Genomic DNA, 16,562 nt, shown 5'->3' on the forward strand with positions numbered 1-16,562 from the left:
AAGGATGATGCAACGAAATAAAAACGAATGTATTGAAGACATTTTAATTCCAAAAATTCACATTGTTATCGTAAAAAAGTTGTAAAATTAGAAAATGTGATGTGTTGGTCAACAAGAACAATTCAACATCAAGGTCTACAGGACAAGCTGTGAACCACAGGTGAAGAAATTCGAACACTTCACTTCTACCTGAATTTTATGCTGATGATGTCGTTCAGAAGAACGATAAAAGCCCCATGACTAAACCGTCCAGCTCAGAGAACAAAACTGCATCAAAATGTGATGTGCAAATCAGCTTTAGCCAAATTCTTTAAGTATAACCTAGTTTATATATCCAAATACATAGCGGACAAATTACTAGCAATTGTAGACGGATATAGATATGGTAAAAAGCTTACATATAATAACAGAATATTACAATAAGAGAAGTGAATGATTATGCCGAAGAGAATAATTTCAATAGAGCTAATGGTGATAAACATAAGGAAAATTACTTCTACACTGAATTATAAAATAATTGTTCGAACTAAGATGACACATCGACTTATCAAAGAAGAATAAGTTGCGTAAGATATAACAAGAACTTAAAGAATTATTGCATGCTTATTCTTCTAGTTTTACTATAACGTCTAGATTTGAATATTTTAGTTTCTTGCACGAGATATTACTTATAATACAATAATAGCATCGGTGACCGAGTTATTACTAAGTGACTGAGTACCTGAAAGAGCCGTAATATATAGACTAGACCATATTGCATCAAAGCCAAACTAGTGAAACACTAGATAATACCTCATTAAGCTATAATGTTTCGAAATATTTGAATTATAGCACGAACTAAGAGTCCCAGAATTAACGCAATCGAATTAAAAATTAAGACACAAGCACAAGCGAATATATTGTATTTGGAATTCGAGTATCATTAGTCCATTCAAACACCACATCCGCCACAGCCTAAATAGGAGTATAAGTGTTTGTGATCGGATGTACGTCTTCTTGTTAAGTTCATTCTGAGTCTGTCCGACATTGTATAAGATAAAAACTTTGTAGTAGCTAGAAAGTGCCCATTAGTATTGGAATTAACAAACGAAATCGGAACAGACTCACCTGGAATTGTGTACAACCAGCATGTCGGTTTTGTAATGAAATCATTAATATCTAGAATTCGAACCATAGATTTTCCAACACTATCCTCCCCACAAAATAATGTTGGATCTTTATATCCCCAAGTTGTGAATAATGTGACTTTATTTAAAACATATTTCTCACATTGTTTAGAGTAAACATTAGAACTGTTTTTGTGATAAGGGTAAACAGCAGTTGATATGAAATCATCCGAAATGTAATCAAACTCGAGGTCACTTAGTACTCGTGCTTCGCATTGAGCAGGTTTTTCACAAGGATCAAATGCATTATGAGGATAGGTAATATATGATATGACATCAGGATTTGATTCTTCTGAAATATTCTTATGAAATTCATTAGGACTGTCATTGCAGAGCGTAGGATCGTTAGAAAAATCAGCATCTATCCAAACCACATCAGGTTTTCGATCATGAATACGTTCATTTAACATATTTTCCTCAGAAATGCAAGTAGTTTTATTTGAAATATATGAATCATTAGGAAACGTCATACTTGGTACAATAGCATGAGAATTCTGATAAATCGGTTGATTAGGAACAGTTGTCTTACAAGAATTCGGGATTTCATTTAACTCTGAACTGCCGTATGACTTTGCAGTGTCTTTTGAAATCGTTGATAAATATAAATGATCATCATGAATACTTGACTCAGTAGAATCAGAATTACAAGACTTAAAATTAGTTGCAGTAAGATTAACATTAGCTTTACAAAATACACATGAATTGCGAGCATGAAACTTTCCACATGATAAACCTTTACCAAACTTCATCTCACCTTTGTGATTTGCTTTGTAATTCCTCGTTGAAACACCTTTCATATTTACACGAGAATAGGAATCACTGTTAAATGAACGCAAGTTTGATTGACCCTGAGATTGTAGTTCATCACGACCACTAAGCAAAGTATTAGAAATCTTTATTGACTGGATATCAAGTTCATTGACTGCTTCGTAGTTATTACACGCAGTTCTAGCATCTTGAAAAGGAACAGTTTGACAGTTTTAACAACTCTCTTTCCAAACTCGATATGTTAATTCCTGCAATTAATCGATCTCTCAGTTGCACATGAAGTTGATCACCGAAATTACAATAAGCAGCTTGTTTCTGTAATTCAAGGATTAATTCCTGAGCCTTTTGGTCATTTTGACGAAACTTCGCCCTTTCACGGCATTCGAAACTGGTGCATTTTACATGACTTAATAATAGCTCTTTAAGAGTTGCATAAGGGAGTGAGATAGGTTTTTCTGGATATGACAAAGTTTTTAATAAGCTGTACGCTTCTTTCCCTATGAATGTCAGAAAATGTGCCACAATTTTATCACCTTTAACATCTTTCTTGGTCATGCTCCAGATTTCGAACCTTTCCAAGTAATCCTCCAAAGCTTCTGGAGTTGAATGAATATCTAACTCTTCCATTAGAGGCTCCAACGCGACGCCAATATAATGTTTCGAATTATTTGAAATAGAGCACGAACTAAGAGTCCCAGAAATAACGCAATTCAATTAGAAAGTAAGACACAAGCACAAGCGAATGTATTGTATTTAGAATTCGAAATCGAGCATTCAACAAGTACAAAGGTATCATCAGTCTTCAGGCTTCATCAATAAGGAGAGAAGTTCTGTCCACCTATAATAATCCTTGCAGTTTGTAATACTGTGGAGGTCCAATCTCGTTTTGAATATATTAACAGACGGTGCTGATATTACGTGTTCCGGTAGAGAATTCCAGTAATTCACTAAACGGTGCGAGAAACGGAACTCCAGACGTAAACGGTTTGATTTCGGTTTTTGAATTTTCTTCGAATGTCTTCTCAAATGATCGGTTCTAGACGGAAGCAAAAGATAAGATATATTAATACCAAGGTCATCGTTCAGTATACGATCAGCCAATATTAGATCACCCCGTACTCTACGGTAAGATAACGGAAATAAGTTAGGGTGTCTCAGTCTGTCTTCATAACATAGATCGGAGAGACAGCGCAACATCTTAGTACCTCGTCGTTAGACTCTTTCTAGCATATCTGCTTCATACTTGAAAGAAGGACTCGCTGCTTGAATCCCGTATTCTAAATGTGGTCGCACATAAATCGGGTATAATAATCCAAACATTTCATCATCTAAATACTGAAAAGACCTACGAATTGACCATAATACCTTATAGCCTTTTGCAGCAGCAGCCTTACAGTGACTAGTCGTTTTGAGATCACTGCTTAATATGTCTCTTAAATCATTATAGTTTCCTACTTTTGATAGTAAAAATCCACATATTGTATAGTGATACGATTCATCATAGTTATTTAATTGCATCACCACACACTTATTAGGATTTACCTCTAGTGACCACCTGTCCAACCATGCCACCAATGAGCTATGATCACCTATATCACTATCCTTTCCATCTTACTGTGTATGGGCCTCCAAAGTTTTATGTCATCAGCGAAGTGTAGAACGGATGATTTTGCTACAGTTAGTAATTCATTTACATGAAGCGAAAAATTTTTGAAATAGGAATGACTTGTTCTCAAAACTAATATCACCGATTTTATGCTGATATTTGCCCCTAGCTTTATCTATGGCATAAGTCAGAAGAGGTTTTGGAGGCATGGTAAAAGGTCAGGTCCTTTCAAAGCCGCCGCCGTTCCGTTTCAACGACCTTAAAGGGCCTGACACGAAGCCGTTATTCCGTATTCCAATTATGTGGGTTTGTTGGGTGCTGGTTGAGTTGCATGAATATCAGGTGTCCTCATATTTAATTGGACTTTGCCTGTTGGATCAGGCTTTGATTCACATTGTGTGACACAACAGTTGGAGTTCGATCTCTTAATCTAAACATACGGACCTTTCAAAATTAGAGATAGGATAATGGAAAATATCAAAATATACGCAAGATAAGAAGGTTGTAGCGTGGCGTCGAGTTGAGATTAACTGTGAACACCGCTACCAGGAAACACGTGCCAAGTGAATCAGAAGGCGTAAGAAGCTCGTTCCAAATGACTCCATAAAATCCCCGAGAAGCCAAATATCAGAAGACAGTTAATGGACCAAGTCGAGGTTTATTAGCTGGCGATCTCGTGGCATCGAAAGGATACCGAAATCGTGCCAGGATACAACCTTGGTTACAGAATGTAACCAAATTCGCGCGAAGTTACAATCGAAGTTTAAGTAAAAGAATGGAAGCACAAAATAGCTGTCATTAGCACAGTCAAACAAAAGCACGGTAAAACAAACACTGGTACAGTTGGTTATAATAATAATTGTTTTTATTAAACCAGTCGTGTTCTCGTGATAAACGTCAGTCACTACAGGAGACCCCCGCTAGAAAGGGTTTACACTTTCGATAAATAGCGGTTTGAATCGTGGGACTGATCGGCTGACGAGCGATTGTAGGACGGAAGAATTGGCGAACAGGAAAGCGATCGTTGATCGTCGAGTTGCCAACGAAGGTCGTTTTCGGAGAACAGTACCAGGAGCGATGTGTTGTATTTATTGCTCGAGTTGGCATGCTACACCAGAGTGGTTTGTATCCAGAATCTGAAGAGGGCGTTCGTACGGGTCCGGACCATAAACGCTGCAGACGAAGGACGAAACCACGTTGAGCCAAAAGACCAGAAGCGACCATAACGACCAAGTTCGAGACCAAGCATATGCCAAGCATTCGAAACAAATATATCGACTGAGTACGTTGACAAGAGCGTGGGTGGCCAATCCAGCTTTCGCCAAAGTTGACTGAAGTCGACGGGACCAAACGGAGATGGTCGAAGGCGTGGGCTCAGGAAACAAAAAGAAAATCAAAAAAAGAAGAGTGTAGCATACGTGTAGTATAGGAATAATCCTACACCGTATCGGTTGTTGACTGTGCGACTATTCGCGGAAGCGTTCGGGTAATCGTACTCGGCGACCGGAACGTGAGACGGCAGTCTCGTTCGCGTCGCGTGAGCCTGAAATCTCATCCGAAGTCAAGGGCGGCGTGGTCTGCTGATCTGGGCGTGAGACTGTCGTCTCGTCCGTAGACGGTGCAGATGACGCGTGCTGTTGACTGGGACGTGAGAATGAGGTCTCAGATGTATCTAGCGTGGGACCTGAAGATGATTTGAGGATCCCGCTAGGTTTGCTAGGTCTAGCATTGAATCTCAGGTTGTCAGATAGGGCACTGTCATCGACGTGTGCTGGTTTGAGACGATCAATGCTGACGATCTCGACGCGTCCATATCGATCAACCTTGAAGGTCTTTTCGTGACGAGCGATCACGTGAAAAGGGCCTTCGTAAGGTTGTTGCCAAGGTTTGCGTACCGAATCTACTCGTACAAAAACATGTGAACAGGTAGATAACTCGAGGGAGAGCGACCTGTCGATGTTGTATTCGAGTTGACACCGGAGATAGCGTTCGCATAAATGCAGACAGTCGATGGGCGTAGTCTGATTTACCGAAATTAGGTCTGCTCCGTGGTGTGAAGAATTCTCCGGGCAGACGCAATGTCGTGCCGTATACAAGTTCAGTGGCGGAACATTGGATATCTGCCTTTAAGCTCGTTCTCACCCCTAAAAGAACGAGCGGTAAGGTTTCGTGCCAGTTGCCATTTTCGTGTGCTCGTAGAACACTTTTAAGTTGGCAGTGAAACCGTTCAACTTAACCATTTGGTGCTGGGTGGTAGACGGATATGCTTATGCGTATGCATTCCGTACCAAGCATCCGGGTCAGCGAGGAGAATCGTTAATAGGGTAACATTTCTCGAATAAAGCGTGGAATTCATCATCACGCGAATAAAAAGTGACAAGGATTCGGTACACATACGTGTGAGTCTATTATATCAATACTATTCTTATCGTTATCCGTCATGTCGCGTATATTATATATTAAAAATACGAAAATATACGACAGACGTGGATAGATAAATCATAGACTCACCGAATTGGCTTCTTTGGAAGATTTGATCAGAAGTTGAGGCGTGTTCCAAAATACGGGTCACCAATTGTAGCGTGGCGTCGAGTTGAGATTAACTGTGAACACCGCTACCAGGAAACACGTGCCAAGTGAATCAGAAGGCGTAAGAAGCTCGTTCCAAATGACTCCATAAAATCCCCGAGAAGCCAAATATCAGAAGACAGTTAATGGACCAAGTCGAGGTTTATTAGCTGGCGATCTCGTGGCATCGAAAGGATACCGAAATCGTGCCAGGATACAACCTTGGTTACAGAATGTAACCAAATTCGCGCGAAGTTACAATCGAAGTGTAAGTAAAAGAATGGAAGCACAAAATAGCTGTCATTAGCACAGTCAAACAAAAGCACGGTAAAACACACACTGGTACAGTTGGTTATAATAATAATTGTTTTTATTAAACCAGTCGTGTTCTCGTGATAAACGTCAGTCACTACAAGGTAAATAAATATTTGAGCTATGATGTTTTGACATCGACAGATCTTTATTAAGTTCTTTATAACAAAACGTAAGTAGTTGCACACCCACAATTAATATCGTTCCAAGCAGACACTATTTCAAAATCACTCACGACGCAGCTCGATATAGAGCTTCCTATGACTCAACCCCCCAAGGATTGGTAAAAATACTATTTTTGCCATGTTTTTAACTATGGAACGGGGCAGATTGTGTCTAACTACCAACCTATCAGTCATACCAGAATAGTAACCGATGTATTTTTTAAAAATAACCAAGGCTTAGTTACTCTATGTGGAATTATCTAGCCTGTTGACTTCTGAGAAACATGGGTTAAGGAATAAGCAGTTACTAACTTATTAAATACGAGGCAAATGTTTGTCCGCCAATGTGATGTCACAGATATTCAAGGTTTGACAACAAGTTTATCCGTAACTCTTTCATAACCGGACAGCATAAAACCAGTGTAATCAGAAATGAATGAGTTTGATGTCATATTTGATAGGCTGCCAATGTGTTGAAAAGCTTTTGATCTAGGCTGGCTAGTCGTTGCAAGGAATGCACAGAACGAAGTACCCAATCGCAATTGGTGTGGATGCGCGACCAAGCTATATAAAAACAAGTGTAATCAGCCACATCCGTGAAAAATTTTAAATAGATGCAGAATCTCTACTGGAGAACAAGCTACAATGATTAACGCAGACCCAGCGATTTATTATACTTTTTGTTGAAGACTGAAGGTCATCCATGACCGCAAATATCTAATCCTGCGAATTCAGTTCGCAATTTACCTATTTTAGAGAAACGTTGAGGGATTTCGGGTAATTACTCAAAATTTATAAGCTTTGGGGCTTACCACAAAGTCGTGAAAAACTTGGTAGTTTTCTTTAAATTTTGGTGAAAAACCCAGAAGTGTTATAATATTCTGAGTAAATATTGGCGTAAACCCGAAATTTCCGCTATTATTTTGAGGATTTTCCTGAAAGCTTTGAAGAAGAAGTTTACACCAAAATAGAAAGATTGGGTTACATTACGGTTGCATCCTTATTTATGCATAATGTTAGTGGACTGAAGAATGGAGCACTTCTTTAGTCTGCGTAAAATTATTAGCTTGTATGGACATAACTAAAACTGTGCTGATAGTTTTCAAACACCCAATCTCTTGAGTAACGTTGCCAGGTGCTCTTAGTTCTTCTCCCAATCAGTCAGCACCTCTTTCTCGAAATGACCAGGATAAATGATTGTTAGAGTTATTAGTTCCTTTTGGGCCATTGAAAATTTATGAGTAGAGTATTGGATTCTTACTACGGCTGCTGTTAGCCATAAAATAGCTCAAAATTAGCTGTGGTAGCGTGCCTGTTGTAGTCATTACTATTTCTTTGTTCCTTTTCTTTTTTGAACACGAGAGCTGGAAGTACTTATTGTCGTTTTCCGCAAATCTTTTACTGTAGTTTATGGGTTTGTTTGGATTCTCATTTATGTTGCTCTATATTTTCATTTGCTAGATAAAACATGACCTGCAGTGATTCTTTTTTCATAAAACTTGGCTTGAATACTTCAGTTTAGAATGTTTTTTGTTATCAGTGCTTTTTCTGTCCAAACATATAAGATTAGACAGGATGGCATTTTGTTTCATTAGTTTGCTCCAAGTACCTATTTAAATACATGTTATCAATTAAGACCACTTAAATAGTTCCAGGTCTTCGTACATTTTAAAGGAATAGAAAATCGAGGAACGTCCATCCATTAACAAATATTTCGACTTTATCGTTCTGTGTAGTACGGACATGTCTATAGTGTCGTGCTAGATCTTATGTCGTTTATGGCTTTGCCGTTTCGCCCGTAGTATGAATTCATAATTCAACTACAAGCAAAACGATAGAAGAGTCCATTTTTTTCTATATTCATATTGTAAACTAGCTAATGCAGTGCTTATCTCTTTCAGACTGTCGAGTAACCGGATTCTGCACATAAGCGCTTGTCCTCTACATCTTGCAATGTGGCATTTTAGAACATTTGGGTTCAGATTTCTCACAGCAGCATCCGTATACTGTAGTGTACATTCTCTTGGATCTGATTTGAAAATTCAACACTGGAACTACAACTGGGATAAGTCACATGGTATATAATGACTTTTATCGTCTTGAAATGTTAACCATCGTCTTATTGTTTATTTTTATAGGTATACACGATGATTCAAAGTTCGGATTAAAACCAGATACACTTAACGTAGTAAAACATCAGCAATCTTATCATAAATTAATTATTTTTATACGTCATGGACAGTATCATTTGAATAGAAAGAAATCGGAGGAAAAGGTCCTCACCGATATTGGTTGGCGACAAGCTTATGCTGCAGGTTGTCGACTTAGGGAAATGGGAATTAAGTAGGCTTAAATGTGATATTGATTGTACATAATTCTCATACTTCCTATTCATCTGCAGATTTTATCTTAGTAATCACTGAAATTTGAGTGTTTTAGCTTTGCATTGTGAAGTATTGCTTGTGTGGTTGTGACTTTTGGATAACGTTTTGGACTACATGTTTTAGGTTTGAAATATGACTCTTTATTAACTATCTAATACGTAGAAATCTGTTCACGACTACTGAATTATCAGTTTTGCTTTGTTGTCTATTAAAATACGTCCTAGTAAATTCAATGGAAGCTTAGTTTTCGTCGAACATTATTTCCTTTGTTCATTGGACGTATCTTGAGGCTTTCAAGTAGCTATGTTGTTTTGTAGTGGGATTGCAACTTATTTCACCAATTCCCGTTAATAAAAAGTGGCTTAGTGAAGCCAAATAACCCTCCCAGTTATTTGACGACGGTTCATTCCATCATACCTATTTTATAATCCCAGAATTAACAGTCAGTCACAACATAGAACCTTGTACGTATATACATCGGTCTAAGTTACCACGCCCCATTAGCACAGAGAGATGAAGTTTTCAGATGAAATCCCAGAATAGTAGAGGTAGTAACATTATCAGTGCTAATAGGAAAGATTAGGCACCGGAGACACAACTCGGGAAGTATGTATAGATTAGTGAGATAAAAACACGAAATGACTTATGAGGATTTGGAATTTTAGGATTTAGGGCATTAAAACTATATTATCACCACTGAAAATCGTAGTAAGGCGAGTGCTTAAATCAATGACATAACTCCACCTATTATCAAATCGTATTTTCCGTGACCATGGTTCACTGTGGTTTAATAGTAATAAATACAGAATCTTACTATATTCCTAACAACTGGTCGGCTTTTGAATGTTTTACTGACAAAAATGTTTTGCTTCCCACTGATACCGTATTACCTTGCACAAATTTGTATCGGTCGAAGTTGCTACTCTTCATAATAATATAATCAAATTGGGAGATGACAAAACGACGAACGGGAAAGTTTTAAGTGTATCATCAACCGGAATGGAAAATTAGACATAAAGAATGGTTAATAGAACTACTATTCAATCTGATTGTAATTGCCTATACTCAGATATACATGAACTAATTCTAAAATATTCAGTTTTTACCTAGCTGGTGCTAAATACACACAAATGGTGTTCAGAGAACTTTCTTGCAAATCCCATAATCTTACAAAACAGTATTCCTTGACCTTAAAGCGTTCGACTCCGTTGATTGTGAGTTTCTATGTCAGTGTGTATCATCAGAAGATGTACCAAAGAAGTGCATTAGCCTTGCGAAAGCTCGTCCTTTTCCTCCATTTTTACGTAACTTTGTCATAGACATGCTCTTAGTGATAACTCATCGTCTGACTTTTTAGGGATTGATGTTCTACTAGGAGATTCACTGGCTGACATAGAATACTCAGATATAGTCCTGTTTGGTGAAGATGCTGACAAAATGTAGTCTTCTCACCACCTTAGGCAACAATGCGACCATGTTCGGGATGCGATCCTCTCCCTTCACATGTAACATGTAAATTCAAGATTGGATTGCGTCATCGCCTGAAGGAAGTGAAGTAGTTGAGCGCATCGATCGCTTCATTTATCTTGGGAGTCTTATCAGTCCTGATGATCTAGTGTCTGACGAAATCTTGGCACCAATTCAGAAGTCTTGGTTGGCTTTCGCCAACTCATGCAATTTGTGGCGTCGGGGAGATATCCGTCTTCCAACCGAAGGGAGAGTTAACTGCTCAGTAGTTCGCTCCTTTCGAATTAATGGATGTAAAACATGGGCATTAAGAGTAGGGAATATTCGTAGTTTACTTGCATTCGACCACTGACGTTTACGAAGCATCTCGTGCATTTTGATACCACGGAGTAATCAGTGTCTGGGCTAGGAAGAGAGTACTAGGTAAACATAGGTATTCAACTAAACAGGTAGTAAATCTTCATCAACTAAGGTTGTTGGGACATGCGTTACATGTGGACAACCACTACTTACCTCGACGAGTGATGTTTTCTGGTGCAACAGTAGGCTGTAAGAAATCTGGGGGCGCCCAAACCAAAACATGTCATCAGTCGATGAAGTTACTGATAATTGAACCTGGAAATGTTAGTGGGTATAGACAACCTGGTTATAGTCCGCGTGATTATCGTAACCGTTGGTTGGAGACTTTGGATGACATGGCCCAAAATGGTGCAGATACATCAATTCTTTGCCTCCCCCAAATCTTGAGATTCTAAATTCCTCATAACTTTTTGTGTTTTTATCTCATTAATTTATATATTCTTTTCGAGTTGTATCTCCGATGCCTAATCTTTCCTATTAGCACTGATAATATTATTATTATTATTAATGGCTTTATTCAGTGTTACTACCTCTACTATTCTGTTATTTCGTCTGAAAACTTAATCTCTCTGTGCTAATGGGGTATGGTAACTTAGAACGATGTACATACGTACAAGGTTCTACGTTGTTACTGACTGACTATACAGTAAACTAATCTGCTATAGTTATGTCATTTTTATAATTTCCATTATCATTAGTTTTTCGAGCTTGTTCAACTCACGCATTTTCAAGTTTATTTAAAATTCTATAAGTAGTCCTTATATGAAACTGTTCTAGTTCCATTTGTTCACCCTTACTGTCTTTTAATACTTCAATGTCCCACATATCTTTTTTCTTAGAATTGATCGCATTATACACTCAGATTTAATCCGTGCTCGACAAACCACAGCTGCTGTTCTAATTGGCTTACAAAATAATGTTGACGATCTGTTTGATTCACAAGAAATTGTTCAACTTGTTATACCGTATTCATCCGAATTAGATGATCCTAAATCATACCCTGTTACACAAAAATCTAACCAAAAAAATACAATTTCAAAGTCTAAATCAAATTCTCCATTGAAAATACCAATGATTGACAATCCATATATACCTTATGCGGGTGCCATGTTCGATTGTCAACTATCACGTTATCTTACTGAGGGTCCACCTCCTGTTGCTCCTGTTCCACCAACATGTAAGTCGAACGCATATGTTTTCCAGTCCCAGATAAATATATAATAATGGATTTCGTTTTTTCCACTGAGTTTGAGATGTTAAAGCACGTTTTATATGTGGACCATTCTAAAGAGACAACACTAAATACTATCTGCTTATTCAGTTGGCAGAGTTTTAGTAAGTCAGATGTAGTCTATTAACCACTGAGTAAAACTGGTTAATGTGAAACAAAATGTAAAATCACGAATCTAGTTTCTCCAAGAAAACAATTAACTTATACTTGTCTAATCCAAACATCTACTCAAGATGTGTTAATCAAAGTACAGAGTAGTATGAATGAATTAGGATGGGAAATAGGTCAGTGACTTGAAACATATAGATGCTGAAAAGGGGGGCATATATTCGGATAAAGGGAGTGAGGAAAAATGAACAAGGAGTGTGGGGAAATGACAATAAACAAAATATTTTACCAAAGTTAATGAGATCAAGAGAGATAAGGGTGTTAGAAATATCTTATGAATAGAAAGAGTTGGATTGTTAGGTTGAATCCCTATAGTTTCTGCTATGTCAAAAAGACGAGATGAAAACTCATAAGCAAAATTAGTAGGAATACTATAAATCACTTTAGATGACCTATTTCTATCTACTACGTGACCGCTACCGATCAAATGTGATAGAACAGAGCTAAGTATTGTTTTGGCCATACCTTTTGCCATCCTCAAAGAGAGGTGTTCACTCACTCGTTGTCTGAGTTGTCTGTTTGAATACCTAAAATAGATTTCTCCACAGAAGCATCTGTGTTCGTAGATACACACAGATGTTGCGAAACCAAGCAACTTATCCTTTAGTTGAAGAATCATCAAAGATCAGATCGAGAACGATAAACAGGTTAACTGCACTAACAGTTCTATTCGTTTCTCTAGTCTGTCTATTTTGTAGCACATCACCAGCTATATTCCCATTGAATTGCAGCTTCAGGAAGAGAGGGTTATTACTAGTTGTTGATGTCGCTATTTTCCTGTTTCTTAAATGCAAGTGTTTCCACAGGAAGCCTTATGGATAACCTATTTCAATCAACATATTATGAATGTCAGTCAGTCAGTAACAACGTAGAACTTCGTATGTACGTACATCAGTTCGAGTTGCCACACCACATTAGCACAGAGATTCACTTGTCGATTCAAATCCCGTAGTGGTAGAGGTAGCAAGAGTATAAGCAGTAATCGGGAAGATTAGGGTTTGGAGATGTTATTTAAAGAGTATAATCCAGTGAAATAAATTTGGAAAGAGGAAAAAAGGGACATGAAGAATTCAGAAGATTAGAATTTGGGAGAACACAAAAAGTGGATGCACCTGCGCCATTGCAAACGATTTTGAGCCATGTCATTCAGGGTCTCTAACTATCGGTTGCTATCATCTCGCGGTCCCCAACCAGGTAGTCTACACCTACCAACATGACTCAGTCCACTTGTCAGTGACTTCATGCATTTGTGCCATGTTTTGGTTTGGCCGCCCCTAGCTTTCTTCCAACCTACTCTTATACCACTGAACATAGCACGTCGAGGCATTCGGTCGTTGGGCATACGTAACACGTGTCCCAGCCATCTCAACTGATGAAGTTTCACTACTTCATCAATTGATTTGCCATCCTTACCTAGTACCCGTTTCCTAACAACTGTGTTACTTACTCGATGGTCCCATGATATACGAGCAATGTTTCGAAGACACCTATGATCAAATACTAGTAACCTACGGATATCCTCTACTCTTACCGGCCATGTTTCATTGCCATAAAGTAGGACGGAACGAACTGCTGCACAGTAAACACGTCCTTTGGTTGATAGACGGATATCTCGCCTACGCCATAAATGACGCAAGTTGGCAAAAGTTAGTCGAGCCTTCTGTATCCGTGCTGAGATTTCGTCACACACCAGACCACAAGGGCTGATGAGACTTCCAAGATAAGTGAAGCGGTCGACACACTCAACTACTTCACTCCCTATCACTAGTTCGGGTGTCGATGTAACCCAATCCTGAAGCAACATTTTGCATTTCGAGGGAGAGAATCGCATCCCGAACATGTTTGCATTGTTGCTTAGAGTGGTCAGAAGACTCTGCATTTTGTCAGCGTCTTCACCAAATAAAACTATGTCATCTGCATATTCTAAGTCAACAAGTGAACCTCCTGGTAGAAGTTCAACCCCTGGAAATTTAGATGAGGAGAGTGTTATCTCTAAAAGTACGACAATGACAAAGTTGAACAAGAATGGGGAGAGTGGACAGCCCTGACGAACACCACTTGAGGTAATCAATTCTGATGACAGTTCGCCATAAGCTCTCACTCTACCAGTTGTGTTCGAGTAGAGAGCCTGTATAAGGTTAATGTACTTCTTTGGTACTCCTTTCAGTGACAAACACTGCCATAGAACCTCACGATCAATAGAGTCGAATGCTGCCTTGAGATCGAGAAATACTACCATTGTGGGGCGTCTGAATGTTCATTATGTCGTCTGAGTATATCCTCCTGGCTCTACATGCAAGAAATCTAACTAGGTTTCTTTTGGGTACAAGGCTAAAACAATGTGTGTATTGGCTGTAATTTAAAACATGCTAACAATTCAGGGAAACGGTTGTTATTGGCATGAAGATTCTCAATTAATGTTGATCAAGTCATTGAGAATTGATTCATCTCTTACTTACATTCTATTTGTGTTGTTTGAAAAAAATGTATTTTATCATTTTATATATTTATTTAAACACATGTTGGTATAAGGATGCACATAGATATTTATTTTAACACATAGATATTGTTACAAGAAGGCACCAAATACATATGCGTCACACAGATCTCATTTGATATGTATGAGGGCTTTAATACTGACTGGGTGCCCAAACCGAAGCAGTTGGTTTTCTTAGGGGGCCACACCCAGAGCCGTAGACCTGAAGGTCTGGTCCACAAGGCAATGGAGTATCGTAAGGAGATGCAGTCCCAAGATAGCCGGTGACCAATAATTGGTTCATACGCCATATGTTCCCTCGGGGTACTAGAGCCCATGTGAACAATTGGTTTGGAATGAGGGTTTTCCAACTTTCCTAGGTGGACTCTCCATGTCCACCAACCCGGTTAAAGCGCCGGACATCCGCTTTTCGTCCTCTCGATTTCGTAAGCAACACCCCCGTCACGAGAAGGCAGTGAGCAGGACTTCCCTGGTATGTGAGAGCATTTCGAGAGGGAGAGCAGACTCTCTCCACTCTCGGCCATAACACGTCATTTGGGGGCCACATGAATTATTCAATTTGTGTGAGGGGCTGGGATACTGCTCGGTGACGTTCTTAGGAGGCCATATCCGGAGTCTTTGACTTAAAGGTCTAATCTGCAAGGCAGTGGAGCAACAAAATTAAGAGTTGTTCCATGGTAACCGGTGACCAACAATAGGTTCATACTGAAGACCATTTGCACCATTCGTTCGGTGGATGCTCCATATCCATATTGTAAGTATAAGAAAAGCAGTCAAATTTAATAGATTCAACCTCATCTGTTTGAAGTGTGAGTGGTTTTTTAACTATTGACACTTTGGTAATATATATATTTATGTATATTGTATTAATCGTATTGAATCTTAAGTACTGTTACCACTGTTCATATGTGTGAAATCCTCATTTACTGTTGTTATTCATTTCATTTTTTTCGGGTGGTGATGATGGTGATGATGTTAAAGCGTCTACAAAAAAATCTGATAATATTCGTTCAACAGAAGGTATACGTATCGATAAAGGATTTCAAATACATTTACATTGTAAACCAATTACAAAACAAGGTCTTATTGCATATAATGGTCCATTCTATTGTCCTAATCATTGTTGTTCTATTTTAAACAATAATTCTATTATCAATATAATTCAATGTGATTGTCCATGTCATCGTATGATAGAATATAAACCAATTGAAACAATTGTATTTATTGGTCATGCTAATGTATTTCGTTATTGGATTTGTAAATTATTACAATTACCAATTGAAGGATGGTTACGTTTAAATTTAGGACATGGAAGTATTAGTACATTCATAATTACAAATGATGAATTCATAATTCATTCTAAAGAAGATAATCATAATCATAATAGTGATGATCATGATGATCAGGAAGTGAAATTGACAAAACAATTAAGATATGGTTCAATAGTAACACTTAATCGCCTTGGAGATGTTGGTCATTTACCACCGGAATTATTAACACAATAATAGTATCTTTCTTTTAATGATAAATACTTTCTTACTTACTTACTTACTTACGTCTATTACTCCTTGTGAAACAGCATAGGCCGCTCACCACCAGCATTCTCCATCTAACCCTGTCCTGGACAATTCTTTCCAGCTCTTTTCAGTTGTAATTTCTAATGATATCATATTCATTATAAATGGATGAATGTACATGACAATAATGAAAAGATTATCTATACCTTATTATTGATTATTGTACAGTTCTGTAGATTTCCATTGTAATTTATGTATGAAATATATTGATAAAGATTGTAATTTACTTTTATTCATTAAATTCAATTCATGAAATGGTACTATGTATTATGTAAATGATTCATTATTGTCGAT

General features: G+C 38.0%; 1 protein-coding gene across 2 annotated transcripts; it reads left to right on the plus strand.

Annotated features, from left to right (window-relative positions):
* Positions 1 to 7,266: 7,266 nt before the first annotated feature.
* Positions 7,267 to 16,562, plus strand: PGAM5_3 (Serine/threonine-protein phosphatase pgam5, mitochondrial). Of its 2 annotated transcripts, XM_051217256.1 has the most exons (5): positions 7,275 to 7,361; positions 8,486 to 8,661; positions 8,723 to 8,927; positions 11,635 to 11,972; positions 15,673 to 16,562. In XM_051217256.1, the coding sequence occupies exons 2-5, from the start codon at positions 8,538 to 8,540 to the stop codon at positions 16,194 to 16,196; spliced, it is 1,191 nt and encodes a 396-aa protein (XP_051064626.1). In that variant the 5' UTR covers positions 7,275 to 7,361; positions 8,486 to 8,537; the 3' UTR covers positions 16,197 to 16,562. The 2 variants fall into 2 exon arrangements, with proteins under 2 accessions (XP_051064625.1, XP_051064626.1); XM_051217257.1 differs by lacking the exon at positions 8,723 to 8,927 and having other exon boundaries at positions 7,267 to 7,361.

Source organism: Schistosoma haematobium, chromosome 5 (genome assembly GCF_000699445.3).
Source record: "Schistosoma haematobium chromosome 5, whole genome shotgun sequence".
NCBI classification, from domain to species: domain Eukaryota; kingdom Metazoa; phylum Platyhelminthes; class Trematoda; order Strigeidida; family Schistosomatidae; genus Schistosoma; species Schistosoma haematobium.

Coding starts and splice junctions, on each gene's coding strand:
- PGAM5_3 (XM_051217256.1), top strand. CDS start 8,538: ATGTGGCATTTTAGAACATTTGGGTTCAGATTTCTCACAGCAGCATCC. Junction 8,928..11,634: donor CTTAGGGAAATGGGAATTAA/GTAGGCTTAAAT, acceptor CTTTTTTCTTAG/AATTGATCGCATTATACACT. Junction 11,973..15,672: donor TGCTCCTGTTCCACCAACAT/GTAAGTCGAACG, acceptor ATGATGTTAAAG/CGTCTACAAAAAAATCTGAT.